Source organism: Neomonachus schauinslandi, chromosome 5, assembly GCF_002201575.2.
Source record: "Neomonachus schauinslandi chromosome 5, ASM220157v2, whole genome shotgun sequence".
NCBI lineage: Eukaryota > Metazoa > Chordata > Mammalia > Carnivora > Phocidae > Neomonachus > Neomonachus schauinslandi.
In genome coordinates, this window is record NC_058407.1 from 138,832,836 (window position 1) to 138,859,630 (window position 26,795).

General features: G+C 62.1%; 4 protein-coding genes across 11 annotated transcripts in view; 2 read left to right on the forward strand and 2 right to left on the reverse strand.

Moving 5' to 3' along the window:
• Positions 1–7,339, forward strand: part of EME2 (essential meiotic structure-specific endonuclease subunit 2) — an 8,422-nt gene extending 1,083 nt beyond the window's left edge. The window contains exons 4-10 of the mRNA XM_044915573.1: positions 637–728; positions 895–988; positions 1,163–1,278; positions 1,462–1,651; positions 1,729–3,353; positions 3,470–4,374; positions 5,188–7,339. Coding sequence (XP_044771508.1) covers positions 637–728; positions 895–988; positions 1,163–1,278; positions 1,462–1,651; positions 1,729–1,899 — 663 coding nt within the window. The 3' untranslated portion in view covers positions 1,900–3,353; positions 3,470–4,374; positions 5,188–7,339. The remainder of the gene's footprint in view (positions 1–636; positions 729–894; positions 989–1,162; positions 1,279–1,461; positions 1,652–1,728; positions 3,354–3,469; positions 4,375–5,187) is intronic.
• On the reverse strand, positions 2,350–7,933 carry SPSB3 (splA/ryanodine receptor domain and SOCS box containing 3). 2 transcript variants are annotated; one of them, XM_021698089.1, is made up of 7 exons: positions 7,854–7,933; positions 6,574–6,711; positions 3,908–4,091; positions 3,618–3,805; positions 3,427–3,529; positions 3,208–3,333; positions 2,350–3,013 (listed from the first exon to the last, which is right to left on the reverse strand). In XM_021698089.1, the coding sequence occupies exons 2-7, from the start codon at positions 6,697–6,699 to the stop codon at positions 2,679–2,681; spliced, it is 1,062 nt and encodes a 353-aa protein (XP_021553764.1). In that variant the 5' UTR covers positions 6,700–6,711; positions 7,854–7,933; the 3' UTR covers positions 2,350–2,678. The 2 variants fall into 2 exon arrangements, with proteins under 2 accessions (XP_021553764.1, XP_021553763.1); XM_021698088.2 differs by lacking the exon at positions 7,854–7,933 and having other exon boundaries at positions 6,574–7,318.
• Positions 7,934–8,306: 373 nt separating this feature from the next.
• NUBP2 (nucleotide binding protein 2) lies at positions 8,307–26,272 on the forward strand. Of its 7 annotated transcripts, none has more exons than XM_021698189.1 (7): positions 8,307–8,371; positions 9,664–9,782; positions 9,866–10,064; positions 10,788–10,942; positions 11,081–11,191; positions 11,342–11,411; positions 11,627–12,182. In XM_021698189.1, exons 1-7 carry the CDS (start codon positions 8,356–8,358, stop codon positions 11,770–11,772), a joined length of 816 nt encoding a protein of 271 aa, XP_021553864.1. In that variant the 5' UTR covers positions 8,307–8,355; the 3' UTR covers positions 11,773–12,182. The 7 variants fall into 7 exon arrangements, with proteins under 7 accessions (XP_021553864.1, XP_021553867.1, XP_021553866.1 ...); XM_021698192.1 differs by having other exon boundaries at positions 9,980–10,064; XM_021698190.1 differs by having other exon boundaries at positions 8,334–8,371; positions 9,682–9,782.
• Positions 13,144–16,328, reverse strand: IGFALS (insulin like growth factor binding protein acid labile subunit). The gene is made up of 2 exons (XM_021698185.1): positions 16,174–16,328; positions 13,144–15,085 (listed from the first exon to the last, which is right to left on the reverse strand). Exons 1-2 carry the CDS (start codon positions 16,187–16,189, stop codon positions 13,293–13,295), a joined length of 1,809 nt encoding a protein of 602 aa, XP_021553860.1. The 5' UTR covers positions 16,190–16,328; the 3' UTR covers positions 13,144–13,292.
• Positions 26,273–26,795: the final 523 nt, after the last annotated feature.

Here is a 26,795-nt window from a genome sequence, read left to right on the forward strand (position 1 = left end):
GGGGGGGGGGGGGGGGGGGGGGGGGGGGTGGCAGCAGTAGTCCTTCTCCACACATCTCGAGGGGCTGGGCTCCTCAGCCTGGGGGAGCTGCTCTGCCAGTCCCCGTTCCCTGCCCCAGGGAGAGGGGCCAGACAGGGTGTGTGCAGCAGCCTGGGGCTGTGGGTGAGACGGGGAAGCCAGGTGGGTTCTTGGCCGGGGAGCAGATGGGGGCTGCCGCTGGGGGGTAAAAGTCAGGTTAAGGAAGGTTCTCTGGAGAGCTGCGTGAAAAGGCAAAGGCATAGGTCAGACTGTGTGCGGATCTTGGTGTTTGCGGTTCCGCGTTTCTCAAGGAAATGCCGAATGCTAGGCAAATGGCGGGCGGGGGTGCAGAGATAGAGAGGAATGATGGGTAGGGGCTCAGTGCCGCTCTTCCAGGTGACTGGGAGGTGTTGGGGGCTTTCAAAGGTCCCTGGGCCTTGTGGGAGGCACACAGCTGGTTTCCAACAGGAGCTGACTGGTCAAAGGAAGCCAGTGTCTTTTTCCCACTGAGTCCCTCTCAGGCCGCTTTCTTTCCTGTCTGCAAACACAGTGGCTGGGTCGCCAGTGGGCCCTGCCTGTTGCAGTCCCGAAACAGATGTGTTAAACCTTGGTTTGCAGACTCGTGGCCCATCTTGCTCCGTGCCCTGGATCTGTCCTGAGAGCTCCACCAGCCCCCGCCTGGCTGTCATCGGGCTGGATGCCTACCTGTGGTACCAGTCACTCTCATGCCCTTAGTAGGCCTGGCTGGGATACGGGAAATCAGGGGAAAGGTAGTGGTGGCCTGGGGCTTGCTGGGACACAACGAACTCCCTTTCTTGGGGGCTTAGGGGTAATGACGGGGTGTGGGGAGCCAGAGGGAATATCATCTCTGCTCAGGTCTCACCAGCCCAACAGCCAGGAGATGCGACAGCCAGAGAGTACATCGGTGGCCCGTGCCGCAGTGGCACTCAGCTGGCCCAAGGTGGAGGAGGTGAGGGCCCGTCGGGTGGGGTGAGGTGCCTTGCCCTTGGTCCTGGCACTGGGGCTGTTCTCCAAAGCCCTGTAGCCCCGGTTTGGGTCCCGGAGCAGCACGTGGGGTTGGGCGCAGCCAGGTGTCCCCTGGGGGTGACCTTGACTGACCCACACTGTGGGCTCACCTCCTCAGGCCCTGGTGCTCCTGCAGCTCTGGGCACATCTGGATGTATTGCTGGTGGCCTCCTGGCAGGAGCTGAGTCAGCATGTGTGCGCCTTCACCAAAGCCCTCGCTCAACGCCCCTTCAGGTGCGTGACCCCCACCGACTGGTGGCTGTGGCTGGGGGAGGGGACAGGGACACCTGGAGGAGCAGGATCTCTCTGGTCTCTTTGGGAGCAGAGCGGGCCGAGGGCTTTGTGGGGCTGGGAGGATGGGATGCTCTGCAGACATGAGGCCTCTGGAAGCATCCCTGCATCCTTCCCTGTCTGCAGGCGGTACCGGGAGTCCCGTGCCTTCTCCTTCTGTGTGGCTGGGCACAGGGCAGCCAGCGAGCGCGTGGCGAGCGATGGCACAGGGCTGCGGGGCATCTGGTGGCGGCAGATCAGGCAGTTCCACCGGGTCAGCCCGACCGTGGCCCATGCCATTGTCACCGCCTTCCCCTCCCCTCGCCTTCTGCAGCAGGTGGGTTCCCTGGCACCCCTTCTGGTGTGGAGCCAGGTCCCCCAGAGCTGCCCTGCTTACCCCCGTACCTGCCCTAGGCATACAGGAGCTGCAGCACAGAGCAGGAGCGCCTGGCCCTCCTGGCAGACCTCCCCGTGAAGATGGGCGAGGGCGTGCGACCCCGCAGGGTGGGGCCTGACCTTTCCCGCCGCATCTGCCTCTTCCTGACTACCACCAACCCTGAGCTCCTACTGGACCTGGGCTCCTGACCACGCCTGGGGGACAGGACAGGGCCCTTTTTCACCTACCAGTGGGACAGAACGTGGTCCACCCCATGCAGGGGCTGAACTGCCAACTACCCCGGGGGAGGGGGGGAACAGGGCGCCGCCCCTGGGGTGCGTGGGAGGGCACGGGATGGCCAGAACATTTTCGGGTAACTGGGACGGGCAGGAGAGGAGGGGGTGAGCTTCCCCTGCCCTGGGTTCTGGATACACCGGCCACAGAGCCAGGGCCCAGTTGGGGGGTCAGGAAGGGGGAACACACACCAGTCACGGGGAGACTTGGGGGTGGCACCTTCTAAGAAACAGTAAGAAAAGTCTCGAGGGAGGAAAGCGCACTGGGTTCTCTCTTCTGGAGGGTGTTGTGACGCAGCCAGGCCCGAGGGGAGGAGAGCTGCGGGCCTTGGCCAGACTCCATCCTGCCACCACGGAGGCGTCACGTAAAGTCTAAGTTTATTACGGTCATTTTGGTCTGGGACGGGAGGAACAGCAGCTGACGACATGCAAAAAAGCAAGTGAAGGAAAACGCAAGGCCGCGGCAACAGCGCCGCCTCTAACCGCGTGGTCGTGGGCGCTGACCCATAGTCGGTCCGGAAGAGCCAGGCTGGCGGCTTCCTCGTGGTGCAAGGAGCAGATGCCCTCAGGGCCCTGGAGCCTGTCCCGGCGAAGCCAGCCCTCCGTGCGAGTCGTGCCCCTGGAGCCTGGTCCAAAGGGAGGGACACACAAGGCGGCCACTTGGCCCCAGAAAGGCAGTTTTCATGGGAAATAAGTCAGGTCCGTCGGCAGCGCTTCCTCTGGCAGTGCCGGGTCTCGGGGCCGCTGGCCGTGGCCTTGGGGGAGGGTGCGGGGGGCTTGCGGCGGCCGCAGCTCATGCTCAGGACCCAGCCCAGCTTGTGGTGCAGCAGCTGCTTGAGGCCAGGTGGCAGGGGCAGCCCCTCCAGCGTATCCCCGGAGTCGGGCCGCAGCTGGCGCAGCCGGTAACAGCACAGGTACTGCAGGGAGGTGACGCTAGCACACGAGCGGATCACCTTCATGCTGCTCTTGGCCGCCGTGGAGCACACCATCGGGTAGAACTTCCTGTTTTGCAGCTTGGTGGCCGCCACACCTGGGGGGGGGGACAGGGAGCGCAGCCTGAGCCCCAGGCCGAGCAGGGGCAGCGCCTGTTCCCACCACCCCTCGGGCTGCCCCACCCTCTGGGAACCCCGGGGCCTCAGGTTCCTGGGAGAATTGGCTTTCAGGGAGCCTGGGGCCGCAGTTCCACACCTTTCAGGCATGGGTCAAGGTCACGGCTGCCCTCACCTATGCACTTCCTGTTCTTAAAGAAGGTGAGCGTCCCGTGCCAGGTGTCCAGGTGCACGCCGATGATGGAGCCCTGGCCGAACCTCGATGAGAAGCTCATTTTGTCGCCCTTGTGATGGAGGAGCCCTGGGGGGCAGTGGGGTGGGGTAAGCCCTGCTGCCTCAGGGTCATGGCCCCCCCCCCCGCCCCCGCCCCGCCTGCCCTTGGGGCCCTACGCACCTGTGTAGGAGAGACCCCAGCTGTCCTCATCTCTCCCGAGCAGACTGCAGAACGTGTGGTGGTACTTGTCCAGGTCCACGTCCGACGTCCCAATGCCCACCATCTGGGAAGAGCAGGGCAGGCAGAGAGCGTCTGGGCACCTGGGGTCACACCTGCCCGCCCCACCCCCCACCAGCCTGCTGGCCACTGACCATGTCGGTGCCGTAGACTGGCGAGGTCATCTTGATCTCCCAGAAGTGCTGGCCCTCCCCCAGCTCCTTGGTGCCCCTGATGGCTGCCGTGCCGCAGCTGTACTCCATGTGGAAGTTGACCTTTCGGTTGTCGCAGCTTAGCAGTGTGGCCGAGGATTTATTCAGGTCATCCCACACCCAGTCAAAATCTGCAGGAGCCAGGGGCGGAGGAGGCTGGGGCTGGAGGGCTGGAGGGCATGTGGGCCGGGCTCACCCCTCCCCTGGCCCCCGGTCCTCCCCCCGGTCCTCACGCTCGTCCTCCTCGCCGCAGCGGCAGTCCTTGTCCTTGTTGCGGCGCGCCGAGTGCAGGCTGCTGCAGAAGGGGGCCTCACTCTGGCCATCACAGTCACAGAAGGACTCCCCGGTCACGGGCACAGCGCTGGGGATGGGCGGCGGCAGGGCGGAGGACTCGGGGTCGGAGTCGGAGTCACTGTGCTGGGAGAGAAGGACTGGCTGCTCCCGCCTGGCGCGCCCTCCGCCCTCCATCCTGAGATCCACCACGTGCGGGGTCAACCACACCCATGCCCCAAGCAAGTGCCTGCAGATTGGGCTTCAAAGGGCTTCCCTGGGTCTCCTGAGAGTCAGCCCCCACCCTTGCCCAGCGCCACCCCGGGTGACCCCGGACACCTGCTCCGGCCTCCTGGGAATGAGCTGAAGGACTCCACCCCACCTCCGCACAGCCCTGGGATCACTGGGCACCCTGCTGACAACCAGCCAGGTGGGGCTGCCGGCTCCCCAGTTTCTCCTTCTCTGGGCCACCTGAAGCAAGGTCAAGGTCTGCTGCTGACCCAACAAAGGCAGCCTGGCTCTCCCCACGGGGAGCATGTGGGCTCCAGGGGGGCCCTCACTGTGGCAGAGCCCCTGTGCCTGTCCTGGGCTATGGCCCTCTGCTCATCCATGGAATGGGTGGCTCTTAACCCACAGCACAGGGCCCTGGAGCCCTGTGCTCCCATGTCCATGCGTGAAGCTTCTGCCACAAGACATGCAGAGGGGCCTAATCCTCACAGCACGTGCGCCATGTCTCGGGAGCCTGACTGTGGCCCAGAGCCAGATCCTTCCTGAAGGCCAGCTAGGGCTACTAATACTACAGATGTTGTCTGTGCACGGAGCTGTTCCTCTTCTAAGGACAGGCCCCCCTGGACACAGACCCTGAGCCAACCTGCAAGGGGCTGGGGTCTCACCGACCAGTCCCAGAGTGCAGGCAGGCTCTAGGTGTCGCTCTGGCAGCCCGGCAGGCTGGGGTCCTGGTCAGGCTCCACCCTCCACCCCCTGCTCTCCTGAAATGCCATCTGCACAGCAGGCCAGGTGCCCCTGCTTAGACCCGGGGCAGGGCCTGGCCCACCTTAGCATCCTGCTGCCCTTAAGGCCCACACCCCCACTCCAGTTGGGTCCATCTGTCTCCTCTTTGCCCCTAGAAAAGAGGCTCTTACAGCCCCTCCCTCCCGTCCCATGCTCCTATTCTGATCTGCTTTCTCCCACTAGAACAGAGGCTGAAAAAACCTGCTCCTTGTGTGTCTCCTGTCGCACCCAGGGCTATGGAGCAGTCACACAAGCCACACGGTGGAAGCTGCGCTAAGGAGGCCAGAAGCAGAGACAGATGCCAACAGGAGACGGGAGGAAGGCCCAAAGCACCCCACCTGCATGGAACGCTGATCCCCCAAAAGCCAAGGCAGACCCACTGCTAGTGAGAGGCGACCCCCTTCCCACTGTCAAGTGCCAGGGTCGCAGACCTGAGCACTGGGGGGTCAATCTGGCCAACCCCCTGCACAGCAGCCCACCACCAACCACAGGACAAGCATCAGAGCTGAAGGGAAGGGAGATGTGTGTTCAGCCTCCAGACATGCTCAGGGTGACACGCCCACCCACACAGCCAAGGACTCCAAGCCCATTAGGCGACAGACAAGCTTCAAACGTGTCACGTGCTATGCCCTGGTCCCTCAACACCTCCTGCATCTCATAGCGATGAGCTGGCCAGGCAGAGACAGGCAGGAGAACAGATTGCTCAGGTCACGTGGTCAGGGGGAGCTGGAGGCGGGACAGGAATGCAGGCCGAGGCCTCTTGCTGGCCTGGGCAGGGAGTCTGCGGAGGCCCTAGGAAGGGGCACAAGACACTACCAGCGCCTCCCATTCTCCCTCCAGGTCTTGCAGTTCCACGGGGCTCAGCCACCCTCACTCTAAAGATACCCGGCTGGGCCGGGGCAATAACACGGGATGGCTGTGACGTGGCAGAGCCCAGTCACCCAAGGATCACCCCTGCAGGAAACAGCTGGGGTGACTCAGAGCAGAACTGAACCCCTACCCTGGTCTGAGAGCCCTGAGAAGCCATCCACAGTGCCTACCGCCAGCAACAGGCACAGAGGCCACGCAGTCCTGCTGTCCCATCCACCATGGCGGGTTGGGACAGCCAAGCACTCAGGGCCGGCAGGCAACCTGCACTGCACGTGAACAACCCAGCCACTCCTCTGACCACTCCTGGGCTCCCCGGCCTCCCAGAGCTCTGCAGCTGCCGAGTGTGGGAAGGCGCAGGCGTTTTGGGCTCTAAAAATTCTAAGTTCTCTTTCTACATACATAGACACAAACATCAAGCGTATGTCTGTACGAGTGGAGAAAACATTCAGGAACACACACGTCAAGCTACTTTTGGACACTGGTTGGGTAAACGGAATGGAGTTTTTGTTGAACTGACCACAAACGCAACTGCTGTGCCCCAGAAACAAGAGAATAGAGATGGGATCTGCCCTGGGGTCCTGTCACCCCAGGACCACATGGGTCCTTAACCCGGGGAAAGGAGGGCCCGCCTGGCCCGTCCTCGGCCCTTGGGGGCATCTTTCTCTTTCAGTCCTGGCTCAGGCACTGCCCGCCCTGGGCGCCTCTACCCCTTAGTCCAGCCACGCCCATCTCCCCCGCTAGGACCTACCTGCCCATCAGAGTCGTAGCCCCAGTTAGTGGTCCCTGCCAGGGCCACAGCCCGGGCATCCGCGTCTCGGTGGGCCGCACTCAGGACAAAATGCCAAGCTCTGCTGCTGCGAGGGCGCCGGGCCATGATGGACAGGATCTGGAAGAAAACCCAGGTTCTGAGCAGAGAAGACAGGAGACAGCAACTCCTGTGCTCCATCCTGGGCCAGCTGCGCCAGCCCCGTCCAAAGGTGGGAGCTCTCGTGAGCCATGCAGATACTGAGCAAGGGCACTGGGACTCTTCTCGACCTCAGACCTCCTTCCAGTATACAAGCACCTTGATGAACGCAAGGCAAAGAGTGTGGAACACCGTCCAGATGCCCATGACTCTCCAGTGCATATCTCAGTCCCTGTCGGAGCTCAGCCTGATGAACCCAGCTGTCCCTCAGGCATCTCAAACCTTGTCTGGCTCCTCCTCTGTTGTCCAGTTTGACAAATGGCATCTCCAACCTCCCAGTTCCTCATGCCAGACCCATGGCAGTCACCCTGGACACCCCTTTCCTCCCTCGGGCACTGGCCTGACAGCCCCACACACCCAGCACCACCTCCAAACCATGTCCTGAACCCCTCTCTCCATCCCCGCCGCCACCGCGACTTCAAGCCACAACACACCTTCACTCTGGCTCCTCCCACTTCACTCATTCACTCAGTCAAAAAGCTGACTTTTTGGAAACACAAATCTTAAAAATTTAAGTAAGTCTCAACCATATGCATATAAATATGCAACATCCCGCAAAACCTATCAGGTTTTTCTGTGCGTCTCCACGCCGCAAGGGCCTGGGTCCAAGTGCGAGCCCTTTCCTGCCCTTTGCCCAGAATGCCTTTCCTTTCCTGCATTCTCCCAGTAACACGCCGCCTTCTGGGGCTGTCTCCTGGACCCAGAGCCCCGCGAGGCCGGGGGCTGCCCCGCAGTCCGGACGCCCGCCGCGCACGAGCGCCCCCCCGCCCGCTCCCCGAGGCGCCGCCCCCGCCCGCCCGGGGCAGGTGGCGACCCCGCAGCAGCACACGGCAGGCGGCGCGCTCCGGGACCCGGCCCACGCGGATCTCCGCCTCCGCGCTGTGGCGGGGGTTGCGGCGAGGCCGCCCGCCGAGCCCCGGGGCCCCCCCGGCGCCGCCGCCCGCAGGAACAAAGGCGCGCCGGAGCCCCCCGCCACCAGCGGTCCCGCCAGGCCAGCGGGCGCGGCGGCGCCGAGGGGATCCCGGGGGCCGCGGGAGGTGCGGACACCGCCCGCCGCCACTCACCTGCCACAGCTCCGCCGCCGCCGCCGCCGCGCTCCGCCGGGCGGCCGTGACCTACTTTCGCCTCCCGAGCGAGACGTAAACAATCCCCGCCCCGCAGCCCGCCCCCCGCGCCGCATTGGCCCCGCGGCCGCTGGCGGGCGCTGCCGGGTGCTGCCGGCTGCTGGCTGCTCGGGAGCGGGCAGGGGACGGGCCGCGCGGCACATGCCTACTACCGAAAGGTTGCCGGACCTGTCAATCCTGACTCCACATTTCCCATTGGTCAGCTCTCAAACCGTCGGAGAGAGGGCCCGTGTGCCCATTGGACGCGGGGCGAGGCAGGGACTGACACGGAAATGAGTCCATTTCCGGTTCATCGTCGGTGCCGGAAGTGCGTGCACCTTACGTGATATGTGATTGGCTGAGTGGAGCGCCGGTGGGCCTATCAGAACGGCTAGGGGGAGGGCGCTGCGCGGGGCGAGAGGTTGGGGGCAGACGACGGAGGCTGTGCGGCGCCGCGGGCGGGATGGAGGCGGCGGTCGGTGAGTGCGCGGGGCTGGCGGGAGCGGGAGGGGCCGGTCCGCCGCTGCTGGTCGCGGCCCCCGGTGTTCAGGGGAGCTCTCGTGGGCGCCCATAGGGCGCACGCAGGGTGCTTGGAGGGGGCCAGCCACGTCTTGCTGCGCCCGGCGGCCTTGGTTCGGTGGCCTGGTGGCGGCAGAGCTGTGGTTGGAGCGGGGGTCCCAGGAAGGGGAGCCAGAGCGCCACGTATTGTTGATTCTTCGTGGAAGTGGCGTTCCAGCATGTTGCGAGCGGGTGCAAGTAGGTGTGGCGTGCTGCCCCGGGGCTGCTGCCGGCCTCGGTGACCAGGACCTGCCGAGAGCCAGGCCCGGGGCCCCTCTCAGCTCCTCCCCGCGAGGCGTTGGAGGCGGGGGCCTCTGCACCTCTCTCTGAGAGGAGAGTCTGGAGGAGGGCCAGGGTGTCCTTTGTGGAGCCCCCCAAGGACACGGGATTGCGTGGAGGGTGGTGGGGAGAGTAGCTTGTTGGAGGTTGGGCAGGAGTGCAGACGGTGAGGTCGGAGGGTACTGAGGCAACGTTAGGGTCTTGCAGAGGGACTGAGGGTTGTGTGGGTGCAGATGGCAACCCCTGGGAGGGGCAGGAGTTGGGATGGTAGTTCTTCAGTGACACGTTAGGCTCGTTGGAAGGAAGAGTCGGGGCAGAATGGCCCCTGGCCAACAGAGAGCCACGGTTGTTGGGCCCGGGGCTGAACGACCATCCCATGGCCGCCCTTGTGTGCTTGCGGTTCAAGGCTGGTCTGAGCCAGAGAGTTGGGTATGCGCCCATGCTTTCCTAGAGCTGTAAGCGTTCCTCCTGAGAACTGGAAGCCAGGGCTGCCTTGAGTGCTCTGACCCCAGGAGAGCAGTTGAGCACCTAGGGATCAGATCTGGATCCTAGGAGTGGGGGTGGGGGCCGCCCCAGCACAGATGCACCTCATGCCTGTCATGACGGCTCTGTTTCCCCCTGGAATCAGCTGGGAGCCTGCAGCCCCTCTCAGTTCATATCGCCTGGGTGTGTGTGTGAGCTCACAGGTGCGCAGTTACACATGTGCTCTCAGCAGAGAGGGGCGATTTGAGATAGCGCCTTCAGGGAAGCCACGGGTCTGGTCTGGGGCCGGCCCTCCAGAAGACCTCCCAACTGGGGGTGTTTGCTTCCATCAGGGCAAAGGGGCAGGTCTCAGAATTTGGGACGTGGGAGGTGCTTGTGATCCTTCTGACTGAGCCTCCAAAAGCATCTGGTGTGAAGGGGATTCTCTGCTCTCCTGCCCTCTTCTGACCAGAGCCTGGAAACCTGGCAGGTGTCCGGCACATCATCCTTGTCCTCTCAGGAAAGGGGGGGGTCGGGAAAAGCACCATCTCCACGGAGCTGGCCTTGGCCCTGCGCCATGCAGGCAAGAAGGTGAGCACCCCCAGCCTTGCCCCTGCACAGACCGACCCTCTGCTCCTACCCCTCCCCCTCGTGGACGTCCTGCCTCCTTGCAGGTGGGGATCCTCGACGTGGACCTGTGTGGCCCCAGCATCCCCCGCATGCTTCGGGCACAGGGCAGGGCCGTGCACCAGTGTGACAGTGGCTGGGTCCCCGTCTTTGTGGACCAGGAGCAGAGCATCTCCCTCATGTCCGTGGGCTTCCTGCTGGAGAGCCCAGATGAGGCTGTGGTGTGGAGGGGCCCTAAGAAGAACGGTAATGATGGGTGGGGGACGGCATGGTCAGCCCTCTCGCGCCTCCCAGCTGCCGCCGCGGTGCTCAATAAAAAGTCAATTAGAAAGTCCCGTGGGAGCTGCGGGCCCTCCTCCCCAGGGTTCTTGGGTAAAGCCGGAGACCCCAACAGCTAGTTCTTTTCAAACAGTCCTGCTGCTCATCTGAGTGGTCAGGCCCGCATGGGAGTTGAGAGTAGGAGGAACCCCATCCATGTCCCTGAGCGGGAAGGGTTCTGCTCGGACCTGAGGCCACCCGGCATGGGGGTGGGGTGCTGAGCCTGGGCACTGGGCCCTCCGCACCCGCAGGCCCCACCAAGCCCTGTAATTGGCGGTGGGAGGGGAAGGCGGCAGGCTCAGCGCAGGGGCTGCTTGCGGGACGTGCTGACGCGGCCTGACGCTGCAGGTCACTGGCTCTCCTGCTGCCGAAGCTGGAGGTGAGCCTGAGTCCGAGCACGGACACCGCAGGAGGGTCACAGCTCCTGGCTCAGGCCTGAGCGGAAGTCTCGGACGGGCAAGGGTGGCCCCACAGCCGGGAAGAGAGGGGTGCTTGTGGGGCCCGCGCTGTGCGCGTCCCACCCTCCGTGAGGAATGGCTTGCTCTGCTGCTGTTGGGCGGGCCCGGGACGGGCAGAGGCCCCTCTGTGCCGGAGGCGAGGGGCTCGGTGAGACCCCACTGAGCCCCCAGTGAGCCCCCTGGGTCCTTGCAGCGCTGATAAAGCAGTTCGTGGCTGACGTGGCCTGGGGACAGCTGGACTACCTGGTTGTGGACACCCCACCAGGGACCTCTGACGAGCACATGGCCGCCGTGGAGGCTCTGCGCCCCTACAGCCCGCTGGGGGCCCTCGTGGTCACCACGCCCCAGGTACTGCAGGAGCACCTTTACGTTGCCCGCTGTCCTCGACCTCACCTGGGACCTGGCGCTGCTCCTGGGCCTTTACTCCCTCGGTGGTGCACTTTAAAGTTACCCACTGACCCACTGTCCCCTATTTCCTGGTCTCAGGCAGTGTCCGTGGGGGACGTGAGGCGGGAGCTGACCTTCTGTAGGAAGACAGGGCTGCAGGTGGTTGGGGTCGTGGAGAACATGAGTGGTTTCGTCTGCCCACACTGTGCAGTGAGTCCTGGGGACTTGGCGGGCAGTCACCAGCCCTTGCGGGGCGCGGGGCAGAGGGTCAGGCGTGCTGTGGGGGGCGAGGACACCCTTGGACCTGCCCCTCGAGTGTGTGAGAGGTTCCTTAAGGGGGGCCGCACATCTGTGTTCTAGGAATGCACCAACGTCTTCTCCCGGGGAGGCGGGGAGGTGCTGGCCAGCCTCGCCGGAGTCCCCTTCCTGGGTGAGCACAGCAGGGCCGCCGCTCGGCCTCTGCTCTGGGGCTCTGAGCTCCCCGCGCCCGGTGGGCATGAGAGATGGCAGCGGGCAGCCAGGCTTGAGTGGGCGCCCACGGGAGCCAGAGGCTGGCCTGGGAGCCCCGTGCGGGATGGGGCTGGGAAGCTGGCCCCTTGCCCTCCGCCGCCCTCACGGCCCCTCCCCTGCTGTCTCCCTTCGCAGGCTCTGTGCCTCTGGACCCTGAGCTCACGAGGAGCCTGGAGGAAGGTCAAGACTTCATCAGGGACTTCCCTAAGAGTCCTGCCTTCCCCGCACTCTTCTCCATAGCCCAGAAGGTTATGAGCGAGGCGCCTGCTCGGCTCTCCTAACCAAGGCAGCCCCCCTCTCACGTCTCCTGGCACCGTGCACACAGGCCTAAGCAGAGGCTGTGGCCGTGCGGGCGTCACCCTGCCCCCGGAGCCACGCCGACAGTGGGTGGTTCTGCCCGGTGGGCCGGTGGCAGGTCCCAGGGGAAGGTGTGGGGTCCTGGCGGCTGAACTCTCAGGTGACAGCACGTCCGCTCTTCCTGTCACGGTGCTCACGTGCCCCCGACCCACGGCCGGGCTGTGGCTGGCAGCCCAGGCTCCACGCGGGGCACGAAGCCTGCGCGTCTGTAAAATCCCTGGGGCGTCCGCCGTCCTCAGGGCCACCCTGAGTGATGCTGGTGACAGCGGGGAGCATCTTGTGAAGTGTCAGACTTGTTAACTTCAGAGGAACCCACAATTAAACGTTCCCCTGCCGCAGCTACAGGTCTGATGCTTTCAGAGTGTGGCGCCCTGGTCCCGCCTGCGCCTTAGCATGCTGGCGCACTCCATGACAGCCAGCCTTGCCCCCTGATGCCCAGCCCGCAGGCCCCTGCAGACGTCTGGGTCAAGTTTGGGGACAGAGTGTGGAGGACTTGGTGATGGTGGAGAAACGCGTGCTCTTGGGGGAGGCTCAGCCCGGCGCAGGTCACTGCCCATCCCCGATCGCCCTCCACACCTTCCATGCCGCGGAGCCTGGGCAGAGCTGGGAGTGAGGTGCAGGAACCCCAGGGAGGCCAAGAGGGCAAGTGGGACAGGGCTGCACGGCGCTCTTCCCAAGGGAAGAGGTTGGGGTGTCGGCAGAGGAGACAGGGTGGCCCCCAGGGCAGGGGTGACGGGTCCAAGTGTGCCATGGACAGACACTTCCTGGCATGGAACAAGAGGGCAGGGGCAGGGCTGCTGGGGTGGGAGGGGGGTGTTGGCGGGGGGCCGGGGAGTGAGAACCCACATCCACACTGGCCCCGAGCAGTGGCCGCCCCGGCTCTGCCCAGCTTCCCAGGACCAGGGCCTCCGAGGACGCTGCCAGAGAGGACAGCTGAGGTGCTGGGGCTCTGGACAACGGCAGGGGGTGCTGCTCCCCCTCACATGCAGGTGGGCATCCCCGGGAGGGACGTGGGCTGAGGGCGTGGGCCCAGCTTTCCTCCCCCGCCAAAGCTACACTGCTGTGGTCACACGCGTGTGTCAGATGGTTTTTATTTTTTTTTTTATTTAAAGATTTTATTTATTTGACAGAGACACAGTGAGAAAGGGAACACGAACAGGGGGAGTGGGAGCAGGAGAAGCAGGCTTCCCGCCAAGCAGGGAGCCCGATGCGGGGCTCGATCCCAGGACCCTGGGATCATGACCTGAGCCAAAGGCAGAGGCTTAACAACTGAGCCACCCAGGCATCCCTGTTAGATGGCTTTTAATGAGGGACGGCGGGGGGCCGGGGCCTGTGTGGTGGCGGTGCCCACGCCAGCAGGACCCCGTGGCTGTACCGTGTCCCCCCCGCCCCGAGGGGGACGCCGTTGTGACCCCGGGGCAGCATTGGGCCAGGCGCGCCTCGGTCAGCAGTGAGCGAAGTGAGCCTCGGCGACGTCACGCAGGTCGAGGCCCGAGACGCCCGGGGGGCTGGCGCAGGTGATGTTGTTGTAAGCGTACACGGGTGGCTGGCCGTCGTCCCCCTCCGGCGCGGCCTGCATGAAGCGCGGGACAACGCTGGGCTGCTGCAGGGCCAGCGCCCTCAGGGCCCGCAGGGGGCAGCCACAGTGCCAGGGGTTGCCCTCGAGCCACAGGCGCTCCAGGCCAGGGGCCTGTGGCGTGAAGGTCCGCAGGGAGTTGTTCCTGAGGCTCAGGTAGCGCAGTTGGGGCAGGTCGGCCTCAGGCAGGGCCTCCAGGCGGTTGTGCGAGACGTCCAGCCAGAAGACGCGCCGCAGGGGCCGCAGGGAGTCCGCTGACAGCGCCGCCAGCCGGTTGCCGGAGAGGAGCAGGTACTCCAGCTTGCCGAGGCCCTGGAAGACCTGGCCGGGCAGGTGCGTGAGCTGGTTGGCTGTGAGGTCCAGCTCCAGCAGCTCCGCCAGCCCCCCCAGGCCCTCCTCCTCCACGGCCACGATGCCGTTGTCCTTGAGGAAGAGGCGGCGCAGGCCCGAGAGGCCCGCGAAGGCGTGTGGCCGGATGCGGCCCAGGCAGCTGCGCTCCAGGTGCAGGCTGTGCAGCCGGCCCAGGCCGTGGAACACCTGCTGCGGGAGTGTCCGCAGGCAGTTCCCGGAGAGGTTCATGACGGCCACGCTGAGGAGGCCGAGGAAGGCGCCCGCCTCCATCTCCCGGATCTGGTTGTCATTGAGCGTGAGCACCTCCAGCTGGCCCAGGCCCTCGAAGGCCTTGTCGGGCAGCTGCCAGATGCGGTTGTGGCCGAGCTGCAGCTCCTCCAAAAAGTGCAGGTCTTTGAAGGTGCGCGGCCGCAGGCCAGCGATGGCGTTGTGCGAGAGGCGCAGGACGTGCAGGCCCAGCAGGCCGGGGAAGGTGTCCTCCAGGAGGCCGCCCACGCGGTTGTGTGACAGGTCTAGCCAGCGCAGCGCCTTCATGCCCAGGAAGGCGCCGGGGGCCACGGCAGTGATGAGGTTGTGGTCCAGGTAGAGCTTCTGGAGCTTGGGCAGCTTGACGAACACGTTGGCCTTGACGCTCCGCAGGGCGTTCCTGCTCAGGTCCAGCTCGCGGAGCTCGGCCAGGCCGCAGAAGAGCGGGGGCTGCAGGTAGGCCAGCTTGTTGCCCGCCAGCACCAGCTCGCGCAGGTTAGCCAGGCCTTGGAAGGCGGCGTCGGGGAGCACGGCCAGGCTGTTCCAGCCGAGGTTGAGGTCCCAGAGGCGGGCCAGGCCCTGGAAGAGGCCCTCGTCCACCCGGCCGAGCAGGTTGTTGCTGAGGCCGAGGGAGGCCAGGCCCGGCGTGTGCAGGAAGGTGCGGGCCGCTAGACCGCGCAGCTGGTTCCGCTCCAGGTGCAGGTGCCGGAGCTGCTGCAGGCCGAGCAGTGCCTGCGGCTCCAGGCTGGCCAGCCCGCTGCCCTGCAGGTTGAGGAAGGCGAGGCCGGAGAGATTGCGGAAGGCGGCCGCGGGGACGGAGGACAGATTGTTGCCGTCCAGCCACAGGGCCCTGGCACCGTCCGGGATGGCGTCGGGCAGCCGTGTGAGGTTCCGGGAGCTGCAGAAGACGCTGAGCTCGTCCACGTAGTCGTCGTGGCCGCAGGTGCAGATGGCCGGGCACTGCAGGCCCTCGGCGGCCCCCGGAGCCCCGGGCTCCGCTCCCTCGGGGCCGCAGGGGCCCAGCGCTGCCCAGCAGACTAGCAGCACGGCCAGGGCCGGGCCTCCTGCAGGGAGAGGGGCCAGAGGGCGTGAGCCCCGGGGCGAGGGCGCAGCCCGCACATGCGCTCCAGCGTGGAACTCGTGGGGCTCGCCCCGGGCCGCAGCACGTGACCGGAAGAGGCGGTGCCGCTGAGGGCCCGGAGGAAGGGGGGAGCTCAGAGCTGCGCTCTCTCCCCGCCAGAGTTGGAAGCAGAGCCGGGCAGGACAGCTGGGACGTTGTCCGTCTCAGAACCGACTGCCCTTTCCACCCTGCAGGCCAGGCCCGCTAGGGTCGTGATGCCTGGTCTGGAGAGAACTGAGGGTAGGGGCGCCTGGCCATTCGGCCGTATGGCCGTCTGCATCCCCAACGTGGACACTGAGTGGGGCCCTGCCGCCAGGTGGGCCTGGGGAAGGCCTGAGTAGGTATGTGCTTCCTGCCCTTGAGGGCTGGCCAGTGAGCAGGCGCACACCACCCCAGTTAGGCTCCCGGACTGGGGGGCCCTCGCCCGTGTGCTCCCTGGCGTGTGTGTCCCACGTCCAGGAACGTAGCCCGGCTCTTGGGCAGGGAGAGGAGCAGGGCACCTGCCTCAGGGCAGACAGAGACTACACACCCTCAACTCACCAGGGGTCAGGGGTGTTTCAGGACAAAGGGCGCTGGGCCCCACACCAACACCCCAAAACCTGCATCATGCCCGGGGCTGCCCACCAAATTGGGGCCCATCCCTGCCCGAGGGCTCGGGGTGTCTGAGGCCAGAGACAGCACTAGAGGATGCACCTCCCCCCGCACGGGGCTGGGCCCCAAGGGGGATGGGGTGACAGGGGCCTGGCCCGTGAGGGGCTGTGAGGGAAGCAGCCCAGCCCAGGGAATGGTCTCCGGGGTGAGGTGTGAGGAGACTCACGTTCTTGCCCGGCGCCCCGGCCTGGGCCCTGGGACCAGAGGGGAGGTGGGCAGAGGGAGTGGAGGAGCCTGAGGGCGCATCCCTCGGCCGGCAGCAGCAACACTGGGCTGTTGGCCCACCCCAGGCTGAGCCCTCCCTAGGGCTGCCCATGGGCTCGGGGGGCACAGGGTTAGCTGCCCCCAGAGTGAGGGGCTGGGGCCCTGGGGGCACCTCACCTCTAATCGGGGCCATCCCGCGTGCAGAAAGGCCACAGGCGGGCCGCGAGCTGAGTGCGTCTGCTGGGGCCGGCTGCTCGTGCCCTCTGATTCCCCCACTGCTGGGGCAGCCAGCACCCTGTCGCTGGCCAGCCCAGCCCAGCCCCACTGGCCCGGATTCCATTAACCCTCTCGTGCCCGGCGCCCAGCATCAGCCCCAAATGCCCAGGATGCAGACGGCACAGGGGAGAGGCTGGGGGGCCATGTTCACCCCAAAGCCACCTTCAGGTTTGGCTGGCCCCCAGCCCCTGGGTGGGGGCCCCTCCGACAGCTGTGGGGGACCTCCCGCTCAGCAGACGGCCATGTGGGAGTTAAGTGGGAGATGGGACTGGCACGCTGACCACCCCCCTCCTTCCCCCTGCCCATTTCCTAACAACCTGGGTGGGGTCCTCATTAGGACTCCGCGGGGCCCCGCCCAGCCTGTTTCTGGGACCTCAGGGTCAGCTGGTGTCTGACCACTCCTCCTCCCCCCAATCTTTTCTAGGAACACCCGGCAGGGACCCCGGCCCCCTCGTGTTTGCTTTCCCTAGCACTGCCCTCCCAGAAAGAGTGGAGGGAGGCCTGGCCTTGGGGGCCAGGTCTTGTGGCCACAGAACCAGCCTCCACCTGCTCTGGGACCCAAGCTGTCCTCCAGAGCTCCTGGGGGGCCATGACCAGCCCGTTCTTCACAGGATGACCGCCCAGTGCATGGCCTGAGGTCAGCCCCAGGTCAGGCGGGGAAGAAAGTTGACAGCCAGCATGGCCTCTGGCTGCTCAAGCAAAGGGAGCCCGGCCGCACCCTCATCCACCCACCCTGGGCGCGGCTGCCACAGCCGGGGAGGGGTCCTCGGTAGAGGCAGGGCTGGAGGGCTGCACTGCGCGTGGCCAGCCCCCAGGAAGAGGTGATTCGAGCAGCAGGGCAGAGGCGAGTGGACGAGGGCACGGCCGGGCTCCCCTTGAGAGAAGGGGCAGGGCTGGTGGAGGTTCGGGAGACTCTGCAGTGTACTTCCTGGCCAGGCGGAGGCAGCGCGGCAGGGAGGGCTTGGGGGCAGCTACGGCGCCCCTCTCCGTTCCCCCCACCCCCGCTTCGCCCCTGTCTGGCCCACAGCTCCTGGTGCCAGGGGTGGGGGCGGCTTTATCTGTCCCTTTATTGAGCTTTGATTGATTTCCAGGTCGGTTCTCAGCCTCTGTTCTGAGAAATTATAGATCTGCCAGAGAAAGTGCACGCCCAGAAATTGACACGGTAAACACGCGTTTACAGAGCACAAAGTGCCGACTCAGCACGTTCCGCAAAGCTTTCCCCCCGGCTGGGAAGGGAGGGTGTGCAGCGGGAGGGGACAGGGCTCTTTCTGTAAACCCCGGCTGGGCCTGCATGGCCGAAACGCTCCACGGGACCTGGCTGCTGGGGCGGGTGCTGGCTGCAGCAACACCCGCAGTCAGCCCCCACCACTCAGGGAGTCGGCCCCCTGAGGGTCTCCCCGAGGCATCTGGCGTCAGGTGTGTGGGGACCCACGCAAGTGCTGGGTCTGGCTGCTTGTGGGACGTGCGATTCAGCCAGCTCGTACACACAGCTGTCCCCACATCCTCGCTCGCGCCTTAGGACTCACTCACCCACCTACTGCCCGTGGACAGTGCCGCGAGCTTGTGGGCCCTCAGTGGACTTACTGGGATCCAGGTGCGTGTCTTCTCGGCAGATGAGGTCGAGCCTTCCCGAGTAGTTAGCAGGTCACCACATTCTGGGGCCGAGGAGTGTCCTGCACACCCCATCGCCACCCTCTCTGTTCCCAAGGCCCGAAGGTGAGTGGATGGTGGCTTTCATTCCGTTGGTCTTCTCCAACACCAGCGGGACCACGGCCCCTCAGGCTCATCAGCCAGCGGTGGGCGGGTGGGGGAGGGGTGCAAGTCCTTCACCAGGCGTACGTGGGCAGCGTATCCTTCTGCCCCGGAGCATGCCTTTCCGCTCTCTTCGTCATTTCTGGCAAGAGTTCGTTTTAACGCGGTTTCCCAAGACGTTCTGCGTTGAGCTGAACTTCTCAGTCTTGGTGGTTTCACGGCCACTGTGGCACGTGGACTTAAACATAATGCTCTTGAAGCACCCCGGGAACACGTCGGGTCCCCTGCCCACGAGCCTGGAGGTGGGGGAACGTGTGCGGGACCCCGTGCGAGCCCTCCTAGGCCGAGCGAGCAGCTCGCCAGTGTCTGAACCGAAACCAGAGCCTGTGGGAGTGTGGGTTGTGCTGAAGTTTGTGCAGGACGGACCCCACGCCCCTGCACGTGGTGCACAGTCTCCTCCTCAGATCTTCCCTGGTGTCGCTCAGCATTTCCATACGCCTCTGTCACGATCTTGTGCACGCTGTTGAGTTTTTCCTGGATGGCTTCTAACTTTTTGATACTGTTCCCTCTAGTCTTCCTCTGTTCCACTTTCCGTCTGTCGAGGCTGAGAACTTCTGAAGGGCGTTGACAAGTGCGACGCCGCCACCGACAGTCCTCCCCTAAAATGGCCTTACTGGGACCAGGTACACGGCCCCCCGCTCCAGCCTTGGGAGCTCGTGTGTCTCCCCGTGGCCAGCGGGCGGGCTTTCTGTGCTCACCCACACAGCAGCCTGGAGTCCTTCGAGCCGAGCTGTGGCCGAACAGCAGGCCATGGCAGGGATGGGCCGCCGCTGGATCCGTTCACCCGCTGAGCTGACGGACGTCTGGATTGTTCCATCCGGGGGCTGCTGGGACGTTGTTGCCAGCATTTGTCTACGACTCTCCGTATGGACGTGTTTCATGCTTCTTGGGTAGATTCTTACAAGTGGAGTTGCTGGCTCATGTGGTATTTAGGTGTAACTTTTAAAGATTTTAAGTCATCTCTGCACCCAACGTGGGGCTCAAACTCACGACCCCAAGATCCAGAGCCGCACACTCCACTGACTGAGCCTGCCAGGCACCCCTTAGGTCTAACTTTTTAAAAATCTTTGGAAGTACGAGTGTTCCAGTGGTTGCACATCCTGACCAGCATTGGGCGTGCATTTTCACACGCCCGGCTATTCTGAGTCTGTGTCTGACAACTAACGCTCAGCACCGTTTCCCAGGGCGCTCAGCTCTGTCATCCTGGGTGCGAGCTCTATCTAAGTCTTGCTCGCTCTTAAGTTTTCTGAGTTCCAAGACTTTATGGATTATAGCTCATCAGGTATAATATTTGCAAATATTTTTCCCAGTCTGTGGGTTATCCATATTTTAAAAAATGGGGCACCTGGGTGGCTCAGTCAATTAAGCGTCAGACTCTTGATCTCAGCTCAGGTCTCCATCTCCAGGTCGTGAGTTCAAGCCCCGCATGGGGCTCCATGCTGGCTGTAGAGCCTACTTTGAGGAAAAAAAAAAAAGACATACTGTCTCTTAAAATGCAAAAGTTTATTTTGACTAAGCTCCACTCTATTATTTTTTTCTTTTCTGGCTCATGCTTTCTGTGTGCCTCACACTGGATCACAAAAATCTTTTAATCAAGGGATACAGAGCACCTTTCTGTTTACTTAGATCTTCTTTATAAATCTTGCACTGTTTTCGATAAAGTAATTTCTAAGTATTTTATTAGTTTGGTGCTACTGTGAATGGAATCATCTTAATTCCATTTCCAGTTATTAGCATGTAGAAATGGAATGGGTTTTTTTTTTTCACTAATCTTGTATCCTGGACTTGGCTAAACAAACTTATCAGTCCTGGGTTCGTATGTATATCTGGATCCCTAGGATTAGCTCCTTATGGGGTCATCTAGTCTATGAATAAGGACATTTTTCCTTCTTCCTTTCTAGTTTGCATTCTGTTGTGGTTTTTTTGTGGTTTCTTTGGTCTTACTGCACGTCCAGTACCACGCCGAGTACAGGGGCAAGTGCAGACATGCCTCGCCTCACTCCTGGTTTTAGAGGTGAGTGTTCAGTCGGTCACCATGAATTCGGACACTGTGACAGAATAATGCTCTCAGAGGGATAGCCGTCCTCACCTCTACAATCACGACCGTGTTCGGCCACATGGCAAAAGGGAGTAGAGGTTGCTAATCGGCTGGCCTAGACAGTGGGACTAACGTGGATTTTCGAGGTGGACCCAGTGTCATTACAGAGGTCCTTAACAGTGGAAGAGGGGGCTCCGGGGGCAGGTGGGAGACCATGGGAGGCTTCCACCCACAGCTGCTGGTGTTGGAATATATGGGAAGGACATCAGGAGCCAAGGAACGAGGGCACCTCTGGCAGGAGGACCGGGCGGGGAAGCAGGCTCTCCGGGGCCTCCAGGAGGAAGCAGCCCGGCAGGCACTTTGAGTCTGGAGCGGCTGGGGTCTGACTTACTGCCTCGAGCACCAGGTCTGTCACCATGGGATGCTCTGCTGTTGAGACCTTCATGCGGGTGTCTTTTATCCTGAGGCCCAGGAAGCTGCCTTCTGTTCGTGATTGGACACTTCTTATGGGTGTGTTTGGGTTTGTCCAGTGTTTTGCTGCTTCCATTGAGCTGATCCTGTGGATTTTGTCCTTTACTCCATGAGGATGGGCTACGATGTTTGTTGATTGTTGCATGTCTAGCCGACTGACATTCCTGTGATAAATATTTGGTCATGCTGCATGATGTTGCCGTACTTGGGTTACTGATCTTTTATTGCGAATTTGACATCTCACGGTTCACAAGGGACACTGATCTCTAGTCTTCTTTCGTGACGTCTGTGGCTTTGGTGTCGGGACAACACTCGCCTCTCAGGAGGGGTGGGGAAGCTCCCTCTGTTTTTTTCCTAGTTTGTGAGTGAGTGGTGTCATGGACAGAATGCTCGGTGGAGCTGCTGGGCTCTTCCTCTGCATGAAGACTTCAGACCTCGTATCAGTTTGATTTCTTGCTACAGTCTATTCTCATTTACTGTTTCCTTCTGAGTCCATTTACGTGATTTGTGCCTTTCTAGGAACTGGCCAGGGTTGTTTTCCTAACATTCCCTGAGAGTCCTGACACTTAGTTCCGTGAGGGGAGGGGTAGCGCTGTCCCCTCTCCTGCGTGATTTTGGTGATGTGTGTTCTTTGTTGGCCAGTCTAACTGTGGGTTTGTCAACTTCGTGATCTTTTCAAAGAACTAACTTTTGGGTTTTCTGTTTTCTATTTTGCTGATTTTCCTTTTTCTTCTTTGTGTTTTGTTTGCTCTTTTCTCTAGTTTTTAAGATAGAGGCCTTTCTTCTTTTCTGTGCAGATGTGTGAGGCTCTGGGCTTTGCTGTGTCCCACAAACATTGGTGTACTTTCAATTTTCACTCCTCCTGACCCACATGCTGTTCAGAGAGTTGTTCTTTCCGGAGGCGGGGGCGTCCAGACTTCATTCTGCCGCGGGGAAATAATTCTGCTGGAGTTAACGAACATACTTCATTGTTTTGGTCTTTTAAAATTCACAATGACTAGTTGTGTGGCTTACGCTGTGGTCTGTGCTGAAGAATGCCACATGGGTGGGCTGTTCTGAACACGGGTGGGCTGTTCTGAACACAGGTGATTCCGTGGGGGAAGCATGCACTCTGCGCCTCCTGCATCCTTGGTGATGGGTCATCCAGGCTGTCTACCTCTTCAGGAGAATTCAAACCTCTATTTCTTAGGGTGCCTGGGTGGCTCAGTCGGTTAAGCATCAGGATTCTTGGTTTCGGCTCAGGTCATGATCTCAGGGTCACAAGACTGAGCCCCACATTGGGCTTCACATTCGGGAAGGGGGGGATTTTGCTTTAGATTCTCTCCCTCTGCACCCTTCCGCCGGCTTGCTCACGCGCGCTCAAAATTTTTTTAATTTAAAAAAAAAATCTAATTTTTGTGACGTTACCTATTTTCCTTTCAATTTCTGAATTACGGTGTTACTTACAGGGTCAAGTGTAAAGCAGTATTCTTTTTCCCCAGTGACAGCCCGTCCCCCACCCCCCACCCCCCTGCCCCAGACTAGACCCGAGACATTCGTTGCTTCAACAGAAGCTTATTAAGAAGTTGGGTTCCAACTTATATTAGCTGACAGATGAGAAACCTCTCTGGGCCAGGGAAGGAACAGACGCAGCGTCCTGTCTCCTCTCCCCCCCACCCAACACCCACCTGGCCACAGTGGGACCCCACATGGGCTTGACCCCCACCTCTGCTAAGGGCTGACCCTTCACACACAGTCCTGGACTCACACAGGGGTGCAGCCCCTACACCAGACTCTGTCCTAGACCAACCAAGATCCAGTTCTTCCCAGGCCTCTCTGCTGCTCCAACTCAGAATGAGCGTCCGTAGAAGTAGGTGAACCAGGAGAAACCTTTTACGGTTTTACTAACCGATTAATGATGAAAAGCATGGGGTTACTAGGGGTGTGGGAGTGCTCAGTGTCCCTGAACTGTACACTTGGGTCACTACTGTGACCCTCACCTAATAAAACATTTTTAAGATTGGTAAAGCCCGAGCGATTTCCTAGCTGCAGAGAAGTGCACCACACGGGACCAGCACGTGACCCAGGGCCACGTCCAAGAGCAGACAGACCCCCCTGCCCAGAGGAAAACAGGTCACAGAGCCCTAAAGAAATACTTCCAAATAAAACCCCTCTGAGGGCAGCAGGGGCCCTGGGTCGGGAGTCAGGAGCAAGGACGGCAGACGCCCGGGCTCTGTGCTCACGCCTGACGGGAAGTCAGTCCATGGCAGGGAAGACACGAAGGAGAGAAACCACGGAAGTCCCCTCAGTCACACTCAGCACTCCACACCGGACGCTTTGGGTGAGCTTCCAGCTTCACCTTCTTGTTCAGAAAGATGACAGCCCCGAGGAGCTGAGAAGGTAGGAACCACAGCAAGATGTCAGGAGCGGGAGGGCACCCCAGACCCTTCTGAAAAAAAGAGGGGCGTCTGGCCGGCTCAGTCGGCGGAGCATGTGGTTGGACCTCAGGGTTTTGGGTTTGAGCCCCGTGGTGGGTGTGGAGATGACTTAAGATCTTTTAAAAAAAAGAAAATACTGGAAAGAAAGACCCCTCCCCAAGTGGCTGAAGAACAAGAGAAGTAACAGCCCTGTAACTGTTGAAAACATCAGGCTCATACTAGAATTTACCTTCTTCAGACTCGCAAAGAGCAAATACTCCAGTCCCTTTATTATCTGCCAACAGCAGATGGGCTTCTGCAAGAAGGCGTCTACGCCCGGCCAGCAGCGGGAGCCCCGAGGAGACGGCACGTCGAGAACATAACTGTGCAGAATCCACCAAAGGAGACTATGTGAGGAGACCCAGCTCCCATTTGGGGTGACTTCTGGCCAAACTTCTGTCCCGCACACCTGCCCCTCCTCCTGGCACCTCTCCGGCACCCGCCATCCTGACCTCACTGCCCAGTGAGCACCTCCTGCCTGCAGGACTCCCCTGCATGCTGGCGACCCCCTAGGGTGCATTTCCAGCCTCAACCTACCCTGACGTTCCTCTGCCCACTGCCCCCCCACCTCGGGGTGCTTCACAGGCAACTCGACCTCCACTTGCCCAAACCCAGCCCCATGGGCCTTCTGTGGGCCCCTTTCTGTCTCCCCACAACCCTGCACGCACAGCTCAGATCCCGGCTGGGGCAGAGGCTGGGGCCTCCTGCTCAGCTCACTGGGGGGGCTTCCTGCTCAGCTCACTGGGGGGGCCTCCCGCTCAGCTCACTGGGAAGCCCTTCGCCTCTCCGGCAGCCCCACCACGGCCCTCAGAGAAATGCTGGTAGAGGCACCCTCTGCCCGCCAGCACACATCTTCGGGTGGATGCCAAGGTGCTCCCATGTCCCATCTGTTGCTCCCCACGCCTTAGCCAAAGCCCTGCCCCAGGGCCTTGGCACTTTCTTTTCTCTCCAGGTATCTGTAAGGCTGGCTCCTTCGAGCCTTCAGTTGCTCACAGCACCACCTCAGCAAGGCCTGCCCAGCCCCCACACTTCCTGCTCCTTGCCTTTCTCCAGTGCTTCCTCCACCCGGACAGAAGCTCCACGAGGGCAGAGGCTTCGGTCTGTTCACACTGAACCCCCAGAGCAGCTCGGCCTCGACCACAGCGGCTGCACTCGGGAAACCGTCAGTGAGGTTGGGGACGAGGGCCGTGGTCTCGCTCGCCTCACCTCAACACGGGAGACCCAGGGAACAAAAGTCCCAGCAGCGGGACCATACAAGGTTCACAAAGGATATGGAGCTCAGGCAGGGATAAGCAGATTCCCGGGAGCAAAGCTGACTGCACTGCTCTACGTTCCTGACCCTGGAGTGATTTAAAGAGACACCATTTATAGCAGCGTCAGAGGACCAAGTACCAGGTACTGGACGTTCCAAGAGCTGGCCCCTGGGGAGAGAGTCAGCACCCGGTGGGAAGGCATCTGCTGTCCGGTGGCCTGCTTGCCATCTCCCTAGTTCGGGCAGGGAGCCTTGGAGCCCTTGAAACTCCCCACGGGTTGGGGTGCGGACTGTCGTTCCCAGGAGCTGCTGCCACACGGGGGTTGACACAAGGGGGACGGTCACACCGTGCACATGGCCAGCGATCCCAGGGACGATGCAATGACACCCCACTGCACGTCAGCGCTGGCTCAGATGGGCCAGGAGGGTGACACACGGCGTTCCAGAGAGCACGCGGCTCAGCGCTCCGGGCTCCCCAGACCTCGCCCTGGGGCCCTGCTTTGTACCCTTTATAATCAAACTATAAAATCCCAATGGCAGCACGTCTCAGCATTCTAGGAGCCGTCCCGTGAGTGACTGAGCGAGAGAGGTCAACAGGACCGTCTGCTGTTGCAGCCAGGCAGGCCACCACCACAGCCCACACCGGCCGCACGGACTCCCCCGCGGGGACCGGTGCGGCCGAGCAGCGCCAGGATGCCCCCTGCGGGAGCCCGCGGGCCAGGGCAGTCTTGCTGGGGAGCGAGCCCTCCAGCTGCAGGGCCGCATGGACAGGAGTACTCAGCGTCAGAGTTGGGTTTTAGCCAACACAGAGAGCAGCAGAGACCTAATGCTGGACAAGTGGCAAGTTCGTAACTTGAAACTTGCATCACAAGAAGTCCAGAAATCCAGCGCATCACAGTATCATTCCTGTCCTGACCCCAGCCATAAACACCTAGTATTTATACATAAGGGCAAACGGCCAAGATCTCCTAAAGGACAAAGTTGGGCTGTGTCCCTTCCTGGAAATGAAGAATTATCCTACAGCTGTAGTAACACGGACTGTGGGGCCACAGGACAGGTCTGCACCCCTGGGTGCTCGCCCCAAGGGACAGACGAGTGGGCACCCACCCCGGGGGGGGGGGGCAGAGTGCTGACCACCAGCATCTACAGCACTTTAACAGGAACCGCAGACCGGGGGGTCAGAAGCAAGCACCGGACTCCTGGATGGACTAACGGGAAGGCAGCAGAGGAGGGAAAGGTGAATGCGTACTGTGCACTTGACCACAGGAAGGATTTCTTCAACGAGACGCCAGAGTACAAAGCCAGCAGCCACCTGGGGAATGACTGCCGACACGCGTGGCAGGAAACAAAGGCCCCGTGTGACCAGCGAGAGCAAAGCCCAGGAGAAAAGTGGGGGGGCCCCCCAGGCGAAGCAGCGGTCCAGAGGAGGAAACCCAAGTGGGCAGCATGCGTGCGGAATGGGATCCAGCCTCCCCGGGGCGGCAGCAGGCCACCCCACGGCGGGTTGCACGCAGGTGTGGCGGACATGGGCCAGAACGTTCTCCTGAGTCGAAATGCCTGCTCTCCGTGGCCGGCATGCAGCGCTCGCGTGAGCGTTTCGGAGCCTCACGTTGCAGACCCAAGACCTCAGCCACATGTCTGGCTCCAGAGCCCATGGGGGTGGCCCAGCAGGACCCCCTCACCAAAGACAACACATGCAAAGGACAACAGCTAATATTCGGGGCTCTTGGCCCATAGAGGCTGGGTGATGGGGTGTGTTTTTTTCTCTGTTCCGTATATTTTATAAATATTTTGTCTACTGTTTGACATTTCCATGTGCAGTTGGGAGCACAGGGACCAAGAGAGCAGGGGGACCGTGGGGGATGCTAGTGGCAGACGGGGGACACACACACCAGGGGACACCGGCAATGCCCTGCAGGCCCCAGGGGTATGGGCCCGCCGCCACAGGTCCGCCCCGGATGCGCACTCTCCAGCGCGGATGGGTACAGCCTGGCAGCACCACGACGCACCCTGAGATGCCCAGGCTATTTCCAGAGCTGTACAACAAAACATCTAGAAGGTCCCATGCAAACCCCATTCCATGACAACCCCAGGAAGCAGGGGGGCTCCGGCTCCATCTAAGGGTCATCATCTTAGGACAGGAAGGACTCCATGCTTCCCAGTCGTGCAGCACCATGGCCCACATGGCAGCAGCAGATCAACAGGAGCCCCACACCTGCCCAGGACCTGGACACATGACCTGAGCGGCCTGAGGACGTCTAGGGAGAGTGGCAACACACAACCTCAGCTGGAGAAGTCCTAACTGGGAGCAGCCAGCAGCTGCCAGGACAGCGCTCCCGGCACCGTTCTCCCCCACAGATCAAAGCCAAAGGGATAACATCCAGAACAGAGGAAGACCTCCAGATGCAAAAACGAGCCGGTTGGGGACAGCCCTTCCTGCCCCCATTGTGCCCTCGGTCTGGCTGCACCCTGAGCCTCGTCTGTCCCCACTGGG

What these genes read in the sequence shown, in the direction of transcription:
- SPSB3 (XM_021698088.2), bottom strand. Translation starts at nt 6,771, where the DNA reads ATGGAGCACAGGAGTTGCTGTCTCCTGTCTTCTCTGCTCAGAACCTGG. An exon ending in CAGTCTACGGCACCGACATG is followed by an intron (nt 3,530 to 3,617) that starts GTCAGTGGCCAG and finishes TGCTCTTCCCAG; the next exon opens with ATGGTGGGCATTGGGACGTC. An exon ending in TAAGAACAGGAAGTGCATAG is followed by an intron (nt 3,014 to 3,207) that starts GTGAGGGCAGCC and finishes CCCCCCCCCCAG; the next exon opens with GTGTGGCGGCCACCAAGCTG.
- NUBP2 (XM_021698186.1), top strand. Translation starts at nt 25,065, where the DNA reads ATGGACAGGAGTACTCAGCGTCAGAGTTGGGTTTTAGCCAACACAGAG.